This window comes from Borostomias antarcticus (assembly GCF_949987555.1).
Source record: "Borostomias antarcticus genome assembly, chromosome: 15".
In the NCBI taxonomy this organism is placed as follows: Eukaryota; Metazoa; Chordata; class Actinopteri; order Stomiiformes; family Stomiidae; genus Borostomias; species Borostomias antarcticus.
In genome coordinates this window covers 18,644,169-18,660,266 of record NC_140248.1, presented here as the reverse complement: position 1 = coordinate 18,660,266, position 16,098 = coordinate 18,644,169, and the positions used below count along the sequence as shown (strand labels likewise).

The window sequence follows — 16,098 nt, the reverse complement described above, 5'->3', positions numbered from 1 at the left end:
CAAACCTCTCGCTTTAGAATGCTTCTTGAATTCAAGTAAATTATCTGGTATGCAAAATTAAACTCCCAGGCCTACATTGTTCATCCTATCCTGGTAAAGCTTATCACGAGGACGCCAGGTTGAGACGAGATACTCTTCAACATATGTCATGTTCCCTCAAGGCGCTAGATCTTCAGATCATCTAGTCTGGTCTTGTTATTGCTGTGCTTGCTTGATCGACTGGGTCGGCGCTGGTTCTCCATGGGCGACCCAAGAATTGGACTGGGGCTCTGCTCCTTGGTGTCGCCCCCTTCAGGTTTGCTATTCCTCTCCACCGCCAGGTTGTCCCTGTTCTGCTTGTAAGCCACCTTGCTGTTGTAGGGGTACGCTGAGTCAGGCTCCGTCAGGCTGTACTTGTCGGAGTGGTAGGGTTCCGGGGCTGGATGGTGACTAGGGAAGTAATTATAGTTTGGGACGAACGGTGCAACGGCTTCACTGGCCTTGGACGCGGTCTCGTAGGCGGCATGCGCCCGTCTGTAGTGGAGGCCCTGGCGACACTTGGTGAAACCGAGATGGTACATCTCCACCAGGTTGAGCAGCAGCGAGATGCAGGCCACCGCCAGCATGAAGATGATGAAGATGGTCTTCTCCGTTGGCCGGGAAATGTAGCAGTTGACCACGTTGGGGCAGGGCGGGCGGTTGCAGGTGTACAGCGGCTTCAGCTCGAAGCCGTACAGCAAGTACTGAGCCACGATGAAGCCCACCTCGAACAGAGTCTTGAAGACGATGTTGAAGACATAGGTGCGCAGCAGAACCCCCTGCAGACGAATGCGGCCCTGGTCATCTCGGACCGGAGGCTTCTTGGCCTTGGCGCCCGGCAGCAGCTGCTGCTTGTCATTGCCGATGGCCAGCTGGGCCAGCTCCTTCTGCTTCTGCTTGTGCTTCTCCTCCATGCGTACCAGGTGCAGGATGTGCCCCAGGTAGATGAGGGTAGGCGTGGACACAAAGATGATCTGCAGCACCCAGAACCGGATGTGAGAGATGGGGAAGGTCTTGTCGTAGCAGACGTTCTGACAACCGGGCTGCTTGGTGTCGCAGGTGAATCCGGACTGCTCGTCGCCCCACACCTTCTCGGCCGCAGTTCCCAGCACCAGGATACGGAAGATGAAGAGCACGGTCAGCCAGACTTTGCCCACCACAGTGGAGTGCTCCTGGGCACTCTCCAGCAGCTTCCCCAGCAAGTTCCAGTCCCCCATAGCGGCTCGCACATAGGCTCGGTCTCACAGAGTGGTCCAAGATGGGAACCTGTAAACAACAGAGATAAAAGATGCAACTATAAATTCTTTTTTTCTTTTTTTTTTTTACAGAAACAAACATGACTGTTGGATGGAAAACAAATTGGACGGGAAGAGATTTGGACCGGTACAATAATGGATGGTAGTTTGATGTTCACAATTTCTCATTAAACCTGGGGAGTATTTTTATTTATTTATTTTTATTAACAAACGTCATCATGAGAAGATGAAAGCCAACCTTTTAACTGTGGCCATACTAACATGTCCAGCTCAATCAGTTTTGTTGGTTTTGGCATAGAAATACAAGAGGCTTTATTTGTTGGAGAGTGTTTCCATTAACTAGATCCCCTCTTACAGACGGATGCCTTGAAGCTCCTCCTCCTGTTATGTTTGTATGCAACATTCAGCTTTTGGTTTCATGTAGAGAGAATATTTAGAAGTATTGTCCTGAGTTAATTGATTAGAAATTGTGTTCAATGGTTTTGCAGTGTTCCTGTTGAGTTTGATATGCTTGAGGTATATAAAAAATGATAAAATCTTCTGATTTTCCCATTTTTTATCTTAAAATAAATATGACCATGTTTTATAGATGCACCTCAGGCTTCAGCAGGATGTTTATCCATCCTTAGATTCTTACTTCCGTGAGGAGGAACTTCAAAGATCAAGCAGACAAATATCACAGACAGATAAGACCAGGGGTCATGTTAAATTATTACAATGGTAGACTGCGGTATTCTTAATCATGTGTAGCATTTCTAGATTCACTACATTAGTGATACTATGATATAGTTCACTATCCCTGAGACCTTGATTTACAATTGGTCAATCTGAAAACACTAGTTTTGAGTAGTTCTCAAGTGGCTTGGCCTGGTCTTGAACCAGCAACCTAAGCAACCTTTCCATCACGGGTCAGATGCTCTAACCACTGTGCTACCCACCACCCAGTTCCCTGATGTATTATTCACAGGACAAAATTCTCAGTCATCATTCATTGCCTCTGCATGATGTTTTCTGGTTTCTATTTTTTTCAGATTCAAATGTAACTTTTTTTAATATTTTTTTTCACTTTTATTACTAATGTTAGTCTCTAGAACAGTGGTTCTTAACCTTGTTGGAGGTACTGAACCCCACCAGTTTCATATGCGCATTCACCGAACCCTTCTTAATTGGAAAAATAAAATATGATTTTTTCAAATTCAAAACATAGGTATATATTTTACTGGTGCACAAAATGAACCGTGCATCAACATCACTGTGTTCAAAGAACAAAACCATCAAAACATGATTTTCACACAAAAACAAAAACATAATAATGAATATTTACTGCAAATCAGTGTGACTTCTGCTGTTGCCTTTCAGAGACCAGTTCAGAAATGCACGGCTTCACCTTGGCAAGTGCCACTCTCATGTAATTTTCGCAACAAAGTCTGTTCCTTTCACAATCACACGACGTACCATCACGACAGTCACAAGTCGACTACTGAGCGCACCAAATTCCCTGCCGCACAGATAGGCCAAGCGATGTAGCGTGATCACCTGCAGCCAATGATGGCCAAGCGGGGCGTGTCATCACGAATCATGAGTCGGGTGTGTGTCTTGACCTCCGCCGAACCCCTGAGACAGACTCACCGAACCCCTGGGGTTCGATCGAACCCAGGTTAAGAACCACTGCTCTAGAATCATTATACATTGCTCCTAATTGGTCCCTTACTAGTCAATCACATGGCGTACAGGCGATACATTCACATCACACATTACAGGTCAGCGCAGCTGCCCATGTCTACTGACTGACGATGTGTAGAGCGTGCCCTGGAGCAGTGGGGACACCTGCTAGGCCAGACAGTGTAAACTAAGGATCAAATTCTGGCAACTCGGAGACGCAACACACATAGGGTGTACTATACTGTGTACTATACTGTACTATACTGTGTACTATACTGTACTAGTCCCTTCTCAGGGTTATGAGTGGAAACACTGTATTAAAGTTATCAACTGATTCCACATTGGGCTGAACCTATGATCAGAGTCTGAGGTGATTACTTTTGGCCTAAAATATTGTTACTCGTCCTTTTCTTTTCTGTAGCACTGCCTGCTGGTAGCGCTGGGGTGGTTGGTTCGCTTACTCTTGACAAATGTACTTATTGTAAGTCATTGATTGTCTCCTAAATTACTAAAATACTAAAGGGAAATGTAAATGATTTGGTAAGATAAGGCCTCCTCTTAGCTCATAGGCCATGTGAAATACAATGGCATGGGGAAGGAATCCATCTAAGATCAACCTCAGCTGACACATGGGACTTGGTTTTGGTGATAGTTTTTAGCTATAAATCCGCACACCAGCTGTAGTTAAAATACCTCTTTTTTTGTGGGTCTTTCATAGTTCCTATTCCTAAAAACTATGATTTATTCTTAACCCAGTACCCATTGCCTGATGTGCGTATTATATATCTCAGCTACTTGTTTTTGGTGAACCATGCTGACTACCCCCATTACAGAAAAATACAAAAAATACAATATTATTTTCACATAATTATATTTTTGTAGCCGGCCACCACAATGTAAAAACAGCTTAATAGAAAGTGTGTGCAAGTCTGTGTATGTATGTGTCAACACCCACCTTATTATGCTCATGTTGTTTTCAACAGAATCTCAGATCCAGCTGTAGTCTGCTACAGACTATGCAGTGGCTTCTCTCTCCCCAGCAAGGCCATGTCCTTGGGCAGTGATGACCCCAGCCAGCCAGCTGATCTTCAGTTCCCTCTGGAGTCCAGACCCCACAGGCTCCCTGCTCCAACTTGTTGAATTATCTTACTTATAAATGTCTCCTCTTACTTAAAAAACGGCTGCTAAAAAAGTTAGCCCAAGTAGGGAGCTCTGTAGCACACTCCTTCACTGTGCTAGTGAGGATGAAAACTCCCTCCCTGTAGAGAAAGATCAAGCCCACTACTTAAGTGGTGTTTCTGTACATCTGATTGGCGGCTGAGCAGTCCAATGGGGGTGGTTTTTGGTCTTGCGTGGCTTTGCTCTAAATATAATTCATGTTGAAGGGAGTGGCTTTGCTATCACACCTAAAGAGGGGGGGGGGGGCTGATGGGTTGATGGGTTTGCTGAGATGGAGTTGAAAGGTGAAGCGTTCCAAGGCCTCTGGGAGATCGTGAGACATGGGGGAAAAGGAGGATCAGCTCCTCGTTGTTATACTGTGCCTAGCACGTACTCATGTGTCTATAGTGGTTCTGAATTCAACAGTGCACCTCCTTCCAAACAGGGAGAACGCTGTTATACTTACTTAACCTAGCAGAGAGATGAAAGGCTTTGTATGGAGAAACTGACCTCTTCCAGTGGTAGCCTGGGTCATATGGGAGACAAAACTGAACAAAAAATAAGTAAAATTCTTTTTTATTTATCCTCTTATAAAACCATCAAAATATAACTGACCAAATAAGACAACATCAAGCTACAAGGATTGTTAATTGCTCCAAATATCTAATCACATCTTTAAAGTGTCTTTATATAGCCAGATCAGATAACTGGTTTCAAATGTGGTGTTACTATAGAGTAAGTGCTGTGTCACAGACAGAGGAAATTCATTGCTGGTAAATATCTCCCTGCTTAGCAGACCTCACACCTGATACACCCCCTATATATGGTGTGTATTGACATGGTCCAGAAAAAGAGAAATGCCCTCTCCCTTGCCCTGCTAGGTCCAGCTGTCCCTTGAGTGAATATTTCTTTACCCACAGAGACTGACCCCTCACAAGGCTATGCTATTGATAACCTGGCAGGATGCACTCTACCCTCTAGTATGAGGCTTTAATTGCTCAGGCAGCCTCAGATGTTTCTTCACAGGTGGCCTGGCGGATCACAGCACATCCTGTGAAGTTAGGAGAAAGACGACGCCTTGTTAGATGAGGATTTTATTAAATTGAATTTTATTTCTGCTCTGAGATAAATCTAGCATCTGTAAATATTCTATAATATTAACATTCATTGAATGACCACAGGCCACACAGCTTTATGTTCTCTTTATATTAGTAAATGACGTTTTTGCTGCCTCCCTGTGGCTTTTTGAGGTATTACATGCATATGAATTTTAAAGACATTAATTTAGAGATTACCAATGTGCCATCAAAGCCCTTTAAAACTCAATATTTAAAACATCTCTGATGTTAAAAATTTAGTGTCAGGGTTAAACAATGGCATAATTAATACGATTATTATGCATTAATACATTCATTCATAAGATCTAAATATAATTTACATATCAACTACTACTGGGTGTTGTCAAAGTTGTGTAACTGAAACAATCTCTGACAATATATGAAATGTAGAAAGGATATGGACCTCAATACAGCATAAATTAATGATTATATGCGCTATTTCAATTACACTCAGGGTGAATAGATAAACATGCATGTATCACTAATATGTTCAGGATTTTTCATTAGGAATCATAAAGTTTATTAGCTACAGTACTGTTATGTACTGTATGAAACTCAATATAATACAAAATATATTAAAGTACAATATATTAAAATCATGATATGTACACAGCAGCAACATGAACTAAAATGCTACAAACCTTGCAAAGTAGAAACTTACAACAAAGTTATCATTCTTTCCCACACAAAACATTTTCCAACAAAACACAGTGCAAGAATCACCATGAGCAGCTACTGCACAGTGTCAAATGGCATCATTTGAAACCAATTCAACCTCAACTTCATAAATCAAAAACATCATTTCAGACATTTATACTATATGTCATTAGCAGGTCAACTTGTTTGCAAACCCATTTCATATTTTACTTTGTAAGTGCGATGGTTATTAGTGCTTTAGAATGAACAGGTTTTTACAATTAATAATCACCAGAATCTGAGGTCTATATGCTGAAAATCAAATGCTGAAATCTTTGTATGAATATAGGATTCTCTCTCTCTCTCTCTTGCTCTCTCTCAATGGAGCGAGTGTGTTCCATGTCAACTCAAGGGCAACTGTTCTTACATTTCCTGAAATATATAAATCCAACAGGATACAAAAGACGAGTCAGTGTAGTTCCTGCTTCATGCAGCTGAATGACTTGAAAGGTCTTAAGAAACACATTTCTCTCAAGGATACAGTAAACAGAATTATTTTGAATCTAAGGATTCCATTCTTCACTGGGATAAATGTATCTGCTTTGTGGGTTGCCCAGTTAGGCGCCTGTCTGGTCCACTTGTTGGAGCTAATAGGAGCAGAGCTTCTGGGTGATCCATGCTCCCATGGAAGAGTCTCTAGCAGTACTCAGGTGTCTACCGCAGGCCTTCCCCACGAGGAACGCCACCTCTGCAATGTTGAGCAGAACACAAACCCCCGACACAGACAGCATGAACACGGTGAACACGGTCTTCTCTGTGGGCCTGGATACAAAGCAGTCCACCGTGTTAGGGCACGGGTACGAGTCACACTTCACCAGCCGGATCATCTTATAGCCAGGGTAGATCATATAGAAGATATACATGAAGGCTGCCTCGAAGATAATACGGAAGAACAGGCTGATGACGTATGTCCACCACAGGGCTCCCGTGATCTTCATCTTCTGGCTCTTGATCTGCTCCAGCTCCTTAGGACTGGCCCGGCCAGACAGTTTGTAGAGCTTCTTGTCGATATGGCGGCGGTGGGCCACGTGCATGGCCACCAGCAGGGCTGGCGTGGACACCAGGATGAGCTGGAGAGCCCACAGGCGGATGTGCGAGATGGGGAAGAAGTGGTCATAGCAGACGCTGTTGCAGCCGGGCTGCTGGGTGTTGCAGGTGAAGCCGGACTTCTCGTCCCCCCAGACGCTCTCCGCTGCTACGACCAGGACCAGGATGCGGAAGATGAAGAGGACGGAGAGCCAGATGCGACCGATGCCCGTGGAGTGTCTGTTTACGCCGCTTATTACGGCATAAAAGGACGCCCAGTTCATTTTCGGTTCCAGGTCTGAAAAAAGATGGAAAGATAATCAGCGTAACAATATATAAAAATAATCATGTTGTGGTGCAATTTTGCCAAACAGGTCCTTTCCTCTTTTGACTTTTGCCTTAGGCATTGTAAGTTGACTAGAAAACATTCTCTTCACAAACAATTGATAGCCCACTATTCTAACCTGCTTCCCCAGGCAATGCCACAATATCTGTGGTCAGTGACCAGGACACTGATATAACAGCTGTCCATAAATATAATTTCCAGAATCACAAAAAATCACAGTGCCCTTGATTTACTCTCAAGTTTGAAAGTAGTTTTTAAAAATCCATGGAACTCCACCCTTCTGATCTATCTTTTATATCCCCTTGTTCCAGCGTGAGAACCATGAGAGCAGTGTACCAGGCTCAGCAGGGGGTGTAAGAGGCATAGGCGGCACCCAGGGCAGAGGACAACGTTGACCCGCCGGCGTAGCATGGACATTGATGTGCGTCCAGTGGAGAAGTGAGCCCTATGCCCACCCTGAGGTTGGTGGGCCACTTAAGAGGGACAGGCTATGGTCTGGCACTATGCACCATGTGACTGACTGGCTTTCCCAAACCCACTAGGCAGGGGTTTATCTGCACCATGTGACCAGAGTGGTAAGTGGATGTGGCCTACCAACATGGTTAACCAATCCATAACCACTCTTATAGAGAGCTGAATGGTGAAGACATCAAAATAATTTAAACATAAGATCTGTGTGTTTATGTAATGCTTTCTATAATATTGTACAAATAGTGAAAGATTCAGCATCATGTACTGTATGCTATGCGTCTCATTTCTGTCTATGTGGTTCACAAAAGTGACCGAATGGCAAGATAAGACAATAGCCAGTAATACCAACTACTTTAACAAAAGAGAAATGTTTTCAATGGTAAAACAAATACTGATGACCAGAATGAATGGCCTACAATTTGTTGAAGGTTTTAAATTATTTTGTTAAATTATTTTGTAAAAAGAAAACGTTTAAAAAATCTGCTTTAGTCAGCATTCTGTCATGTGTGCTCCATGTATTTTCTAAAATGTCCACACAGTAGTTATGTACTGTAGGTCTAATTTACACAAACAGAAAAATATATAGGCTACATTACAAATTACGACTTGTTCATACGTTCAGTTATTACTGATGAATAGGCAGAGTCCTAGTAGATAACGATTATCTGCATATGTCTAAAAGAGATATAAATTATGCTTTTAAAGTAACCAAACACTGAATTATTCACTATAAATACATTTACAATTGGACAATAGGTTCATATTTGAAAAGAAAAGGCATTTACCTTCAGATGAAGTAGTGTACAAACTCTCCCAGAAACAACTGTGTTAACATCACTTTAGGTTGATTTTTTTTTTCTTCCCATTAGTGATCCTGTGAACAAGAACACGATGAGTTTGCATTGCTAATTGTTTCTCTCACACTAGCCACTGCCCTGCACTGTAGAAGTCATATGCCCTTGTGCGAATAATTTACATACAATAGCTGCTTTTACTAGGACTAACAGACCCCTTTAGAATTCAGATCAAACGCCTCAATATCCGCCTACCCTCTGCCAGGGAAAGAATCTGTGTGGATACAGAGTCCTTCCCTCGGTCCCCATTGTGCTGTGTGCTAGACGGGAAGTGGGGGCAGTTTTTGACGCAATAGAATAAAAAGTACAAAACCACAACAGTCTTACCACACTGAGGAAGCAAATATTAAAGATTAAAGTAAGATATCAGATAACTGCTCAAATAATTGCCTGAAAGAATGCTAAAAGTCTGTTAGTGTATGCTATAGCTAGTAGCTTCACAGAAATCCTAATATTTTCATGTACCATGGCTTTAAGTGGTCCTATCCAGTATAATTTTAGGCAAATACATATAGAATAGACAGCCGTGGGCAACAATTGACGAGTCCCATTTACTGATTCTACGGTAATCCTTTTTATTTTATTCATTTTTATTCACAAGCGAATAGTATACTTTAGGGGGGAAACAAAATTTGATTTACAGAACAGCAATGATTTGTTGTGAATCACCCAGTCCTCACTGGCAGGTTCATTCAGGGTTTCCCCTACACCACCTCCAAAACTTTGTGAAAAGTGCATTTATCAATTGCAACTTTACGAGGAAGGGAACAATTGTTTGTAAGCAACAGTCTTTCGAACTATTAAAAAATTTACCTAGAATTTAATTACAGGAAAAGCATGCATCATACCAGAATGTATAGATTACCAAGTATCGCAAAGCGCATTAAAACCACCAGGATGTGATTGTGTACAATTTGACCATTTGTTTTTTTGCTTTGTCTTACAAATGGGCTCTTGTCCCAACTATAATTTATTTTATTCCAAGCTAGCTAACCTTTCCATGACCAGTCTGATGACATTAATAGCAATTTTCCATTGGCTACTGTTCCACCTTTCCATGGCAACAGTTCACATAGTGGGTCTTTGTTGAATTGCATCCCCGTTACTTTCACTCTGCTCTGGAGAAGCTATTGTATTAATATGATTCTATTTCGAATAGACCCAAACAATCTTCTCAGGGACACCATTGCACATAAGAACACTGTGGGCTATTGTGTTAAAGGTCGCTTATCAATGGAAACTGGACATTATATCAATGGATACAAATGAAAAATGCAACAACAACAGGAATAAAAAGACAAAAAAAAACAGACACTTATAAACCGGTTGTCTCGTACTGTATAAACCTCCCTTATCTTTAAGGCCATCTTTTCACGTACAGCATTATGTGGCTTGAACGTATCTTTTATTTCAGTGACTGAGAGGGGGTGAACACAGCAGGCCAGGCTTGGCACTGTTACTGTGAGTGGAGATGCGCTCTCTCAGCCCATGTTCTCGCCGTTCTCATAGCCTCCTCTCTCAGCCCATGTTCTTGCGGTTCCCGTAGCCTCTCCTATGCGATTCCTTCCAGTTGTCCCAGTCTCTGGCTTTCTGCAAAGCCTCTTCATCATCGTTTTCAACCAGCTTCTCCTTCTCTTCCTTGTCTCGCTCTTCCGCATCAAGGTCTGCTACAAGTGGACGCAATAATGACAATGACTCAGACATGACACAGACTCACGACTCTTCTGAACACTTCAGAGATCACATTAAAACCGACCAATCAGAATCGGTGTCGCTATGATGATTAGAGCAACACGCGTGTTTGAGCTCACCAGCACTCTGTGGAATTCCTTGATCAGGCAGGAGACCTTTCTTCCGGTGCTGTTCATACCAGTCGTCCACTGTCATGGTAGCCAGGCTGGGGTAGCCAGCCCCAAACACCCTGCAGAGAGAAGAACAATACATGATTGTTTACGTGTAAGACAAAATAACAATTTTGACAGAAACGAACTTGAGTGGTGACGCCTCAAAGAAAAATTTGAGTTGTTGAGCAAATGCCTACCGGGCTTGTACAGCATCTTTGGTAAGAATGAAGGGCTTCATAGGTGGCCTGTGTTTGGTTTGTGATGGCTCTGCCGAAGTCTACGAACAGAGAAAGAAAACACATTGTATAACATTTACCCAGAGATGAATCACATCGCAAATGACATTGTAAAAAATCCAATGAGGTCTACCCGTTTCAGAACATCCATCCGCTTCAGAATCTCCATTTCCTGGTCGATACTCTCGATTTCCTCCAGGGATATGGCAATCCATCTCCTCACATTGAGGAGGTAGAGGTCTCGGACAAGCTCCTCATCTGCCCGCCCGCTGTCCACTGCTGCCTTGACTTCTGACAACTTGGCCTCTGTGACCTTCTTCTGCTTGTATCTACACCGTTTTTAAAAGAGACTTGGTTACTTGGGGTGCAGTTGAAACAATTTACAGTTCTAGTAATTAGTACATCTAACACTATGAAATATCCAAATTGTATGTCTGTTGGAATAACTTAACACACTATAATAATCTACAGGTTATAAGTTGTGCTGAGTCAATATCAAATTAAAAACTATATGAACTGGTTGAGAGTTGAATTTCTGACCTTTCTATTTTTGCTTGTCTCTGAGTTGCCATTGCAAACAGGTCTGGGGGTCTGGGGGCGGTTGTGGGTCCATTTTCTGATTCATCTGACGTCCCAGATGCATTTTCACTGGTCTTGGGTAGTTCAAACTTTGAAATGTTATACTCTTTACACCTTCTCAAGAAGTCCAAAAAGTATATTCTGGCCATTTGAACTTGCTCCAGTCGTTTGGCCAAATTCACTTGCTTCAAGGTAAGAGCTCCCAGAAGTGCAGGTAACATCAAGTACCTCAGATCAGTGGTTGCCATCTCCTCCAACTCTTCATTGCGACTGAAACATAAGCACACATCATCAAGATTATCTATCTGACTGATTCCAACCCTAAAATAGACTGCTGATGTTATCTAACTGGTTAGCTAACAAGGCATGAGTGAGTGATGACTAAGTTAGTGATGATTATCTAACATCTCCAGTCAAGGAGAATGCTAGCTAGTAGGCTAACGTTAGCCACCCATGTCTAGATATACAAAACGCAGTAGCTAACCATCAAGCTATCTAATCAGCTAGCTAGCATTTAGGGAAAGCGGAGGCATGGCTAGTTAATCGTTGCTACATTAGCTAGTTAGTGAGTTAGCAACTGTAGGAGCAAACGTTAGATAGCTAAATTCTGTGTTAAAATGTGTTGACGAGATTGTAGCTGCTAATGACATGTCGATAGCTGGAAGCTTGATGTTAGCTAACAGTTAATGTTAGCTATTAGCTAACTACACGATCTTGGTACTGTAGCAATCCTAGCGAGCTAATTTAGTAGCTACGCTAGATTACTATATCGTAGCTTTAGCTAGCACTAGCTAGCGTTACCTGAACAAATCGAGCTGGGCAACCATTCTCGACGCCTCCTCCAGTTGCATTATTCCACGCCTGACTTTATCCTGGATATGGGTTGCTCCAGTAGGCTCATTAGTACTATCCACCTCTTCGTACAATTTCCACCCGCGATCTAATAATTCAGACAATTTCAACGGTTCTGACTCCAAATTTGGAGACACAACAGTGCTTTCGGCGGCTGCCATGTTCGCAGCAATGTTTTCCTCAGTCTTAACGGCTTCCGTAGACTAGTCGTTCGTCCCGTTTTGTCCAAAGCAAAGGCAAATAGCTCCGACGTCCGTCCAGAGTGGGGCAGCATTTTTGTGCATGGCTGTAAGCCAGCGCACCAAAAATAGCAAATGTCCGGTTGTCACTCCCTCCCTCTTTTCCTCCCTCTTTTCCTCCCTCTTTCCCTCCCTTCTTCCGTCGTGTTGTTGACTTGCAGTTCTATCTTCAGTGGCATGGCTAGCTTCCGTTCTACCAGTCCTGAACAGAAACAAGCCAGCCACGCACATAAGCCAGGCTGGACCTTGCCTGGTTCCACCAGACGGACAGATACATGTAGCTATACATGTAGGCCTACATGGCTAAATTGATGGAGCGTCAAATGTTTTTTCGCACCGTTCAGTTTGATATATTGACCCAATTCACTTGTCAGATTGATTTCAACTATTCATTGATTCAATCAACATGTTTCCCACACTGAGATTACAATAAAGGATCCTGCTAATGCTGATCCCAAGACGACCTGACTGTGCTCTGACTGGGCATAGATCTCCTTAGCCCCTTTCGGGACTGCATTACTACAGCCAACTAATAATGCAGTCCCGAAAGGGGCTAAAATCTCATCAGAGGGAAAGAAAAATTAATTAATTTAGGCATAGCTTCATCAAATAATGTAAAATGCCCAATCAAGTGTTTTTTCTTCTTCTTTCTTTTCATTTTCAGCCTCTAAAGCTTCTTCAGTATCACATGATATTGTCTTCTGGTGCTCCCCATGGACTTGATTGTCATGCACACAAACACCCATGGACGGATTATGGGGTGTGTGTGGGCCCCTGGGCTGGGCGTCCGTGGAGGGCGCCCCACCCCTCCACGTCACAGCAGTTTTCTTGAGAATTATTATTATTATTATTATTATTATTATTATTATTATTTCCCACCAGGATTTAGGCTACAGCATCAATATCATTGCACAACTTTATTATTATTTTTTGTAAGAACACTATTGCTACACGACACAAGAAGGTAACAGCCCTGTCACTGCAAAAAAATCAACTGCTTGTGTCACGTAAATATAAATCATAAATCATAAATCAGCTTCAATACGCAGCCTATGCTTCCAGAAAGCACCTGTAGACATTGTGTCTTGCAGGATTTACATGATATTTTTACAGCATATTTGGCATTAATATTTGCTTGTAATTGCCTATTATACTAAACAACACCAAGACAAAAAGGAGGATGCGCTAACTGTTTTACAATATTTTTGGTCGCTGGCAAGATAATGAATAAACGTTGCCTCTTGGCTTGACATAATGGTAACAAGGCAATCAGGTGTTCTCCTACAACTGACAATTCCAACTTGATATTGTCATATCGCCGAACAACTGCTCTCAGGCCGGCTAAGCAAGTTACTGTAAACAAATTGATGGAGAGAGGCAGTACTGGAGGGAGGTTTTAAGAAGAGTTGTGGCACTGATACAATTTTTAGGGGAGAGAGGGCTTGCTTTCAGGGGGGATGATGACCTAAGGGGGTCCCCTCACAATAGAAATTGAATGGGCATCCTAGAGCTTTTGGCAAAGTTTGATCCATTCTTAGCTATGGTGGACAGTCTGGGGCTGGACCTGTCCAACTGTAGGGGCAGTCATACGATAATGCGAGTAACATGTCTGGAAAGAACAATAGGGTCCAAGCATCGTAAATGAAAAAACCCACTGATCCATTACTGTATGTCCCGTGCGCAGCGCATTCCCTGAATTTACATACATACATTTACACATAACACACACACACACACTGTGTTGGGTTGAGTCTCTGTTCTGTCTTTGCTGAGGAGCTATGAAATCTTAATTCGTAGTCCTTGCTCTTAATTCTTAATTCCATTGGTTACAGCAACACCAAACCTGACAACGTCCCTTTCCAGTGAGCAGCCATAGTCAAGAGCTAACTATCTCATCAACCACCACAAGAGGGCCTTACTTACTGTAGAACCATTTCCAATAGAAGAACCCTGGAAAATGGTTCATATAGAACCCTTTTCAGATCTGTAATGTTTATTCAACACATTTCAGGCTAGAAAGGAAATTGGATTCCAAAAAGTACTGCAAGGTGCTGAAAGGGGTTCTATTTGGAACTGTGGGGTTCTATACAGAACCTTTTTTCAGATGGTTCTTCTATTGGAGAACTATTATTATTCTATACAGTACCTTTTTGTTTGTAGAATGCCTAGAAGAAGTGGTACGGCCCTCTGCCCTGTTCCTCCTGAGGGTTCCGCTCCTGAATCACATGACTTGGCTGTTCTGTTTTCTAACACTCTGACAGAATAAAGAAGGAAACATAATGGTATACTTTTTAGGACAAGAAGACACCTGTCTCCTCTATAATTAGTCCCAAGATGGACTTCAAAACATGCCAAAGACAATTGTTCTGAGCAGTTGTTCAACCTAAATAAGTGTTACTTGTCCTAAGGTCTGCAGCCATCAATCACACCCGAAATACCCCACACACAGAAATGTCTTGTTGTCAGTGCAGATAGATTGAATTTAATTAAAAAATAAAATAGAAAATATTCCAATGACCAAATACTGTCTGTGCGAACATCATATGGGCCATTTCAAATTATCACTTTAGTTAATGTAGGGCCTCCAGTCAATGTAGGGCCTCCTGTTAGAATATGCATTCCAAGCATATTCTCACCAGGTCCTGAATCAACATGGGGGATCTTTGCAGTTGGATGTCACCTCTTTAGTTATCTCAGTCACTGAAGCTCCATGCCTGAGACACACTGAGAAAACACTTGAGTTCTGAGTTTGAGGGTCATTATCCAGGCAGATTCAATTGGCATGTTTCCAGTATGGGTTCATGAAAATGTCAAACTGACAAGTTAAACTGACCAAGTAATATTTATCTGATTTTGTAAACATAGGTTATTATAACTACGCTTACCTGTACAGTATGAAACACATGATTTCCTTTACTGAATGTGATTATGTGAATTTCTTTGTCACATTCTATCTACTGTGAGTATATCACAAGTCCCTGTCATAAATATTTATATTACTTTTAATATGTTTTATGCCTTGTACTTTCTCCACTGCTGTTACATAATCATACACTAATTTACAAGACTCAAATTGTCATTTTTTTATTAAAATAAATATACAATAAAATAGCAGTGTCCAGAAAAAAACACCCACAAAAAACATTCCAGTTTGGTTAATAATTCTCTTTTGCAGGCCAGTGATCAGAAGGATCTCTATCTGAGCCATGTTATGTTCAGATCAAAAACCTGGCATTGTCTCTATACAGGAATTCAGTTAATAATTACCATGTAAAATTCTCCAAAGCCTTTCATTCTTAGTTAACAAAGCAGCAGACTTTGCAGTTTGGGTAGGTTCTGTTCTGCAATGTCTTTTTCCATGAGCTATGTCCTTTGTATTCTATTCAACTCAAGTTATCCACTGTGGAATGTGTCTCTAATCAAGCACGAAATGCTAAAGCTCCCAATCCAAACCATTTGCCCATAAGATATACCCAACCCAATATTTAATAAATTACATTGTGTGATAATAATTCTGCAGAAGCCCTGAGATGTTGGGCTTGGATCCTCTTCACTGTGCCCTGTGGAGTCCTCACACGGTAAGGCTTGGAGCAGTGTAACCATCCATGTAGTGTTCAACAGTTGTTTCTCTTGTCAATCGATTTAAAGAACCAGGTGTGTGTTCTCTATAAGGGAGCTTGACCGCATGGGGTGAAAATAAATAGCCTAGTGCTTCATGTCATTTCAAAGTGTTTTTGAAAAGT

General features: G+C 42.0%; 3 protein-coding genes across 4 annotated transcripts; all 3 read right to left on the bottom strand.

The window, feature by feature from the left end:
- Positions 1 to 164: 164 nt before the first annotated feature.
- On the bottom strand, positions 165 to 1,235 carry gja2 (gap junction protein, alpha 2; the record flags this gene model as incomplete). Its single annotated transcript, XM_084449676.1, has 1 exon — positions 165 to 1,235. One exon carries the CDS (start codon positions 1,233 to 1,235, stop codon positions 165 to 167), a length of 1,071 nt encoding a protein of 356 aa, XP_084305802.1.
- Positions 1,236 to 6,495: 5,260 nt separating this feature from the next.
- gjb1a (gap junction protein beta 1a) lies at positions 6,496 to 7,644 on the bottom strand (the record flags this gene model as incomplete). The annotated part of the gene is made up of 2 exons (XM_084449677.1): positions 6,496 to 7,232; positions 7,617 to 7,644. 2 exons carry the CDS (start codon positions 7,642 to 7,644, stop codon positions 6,496 to 6,498), a joined length of 765 nt encoding a protein of 254 aa, XP_084305803.1.
- Positions 7,645 to 9,174: 1,530 nt separating this feature from the next.
- igbp1 (immunoglobulin (CD79A) binding protein 1) lies at positions 9,175 to 12,277 on the bottom strand (the record flags this gene model as incomplete). Of its 2 annotated transcripts, none has more annotated exons than XM_084449722.1 (6): positions 9,175 to 10,272; positions 10,417 to 10,526; positions 10,647 to 10,726; positions 10,819 to 11,014; positions 11,226 to 11,534; positions 12,066 to 12,277. In XM_084449722.1, 6 exons carry the CDS (start codon positions 12,275 to 12,277, stop codon positions 10,124 to 10,126), a joined length of 1,056 nt encoding a protein of 351 aa, XP_084305848.1. In that variant the 3' UTR covers positions 9,175 to 10,123. The 2 variants fall into 2 exon arrangements, with proteins under 2 accessions (XP_084305848.1, XP_084305849.1); XM_084449723.1 differs by having other exon boundaries at positions 9,175 to 10,269; positions 12,066 to 12,248.
- Positions 12,278 to 16,098: the final 3,821 nt, after the last annotated feature.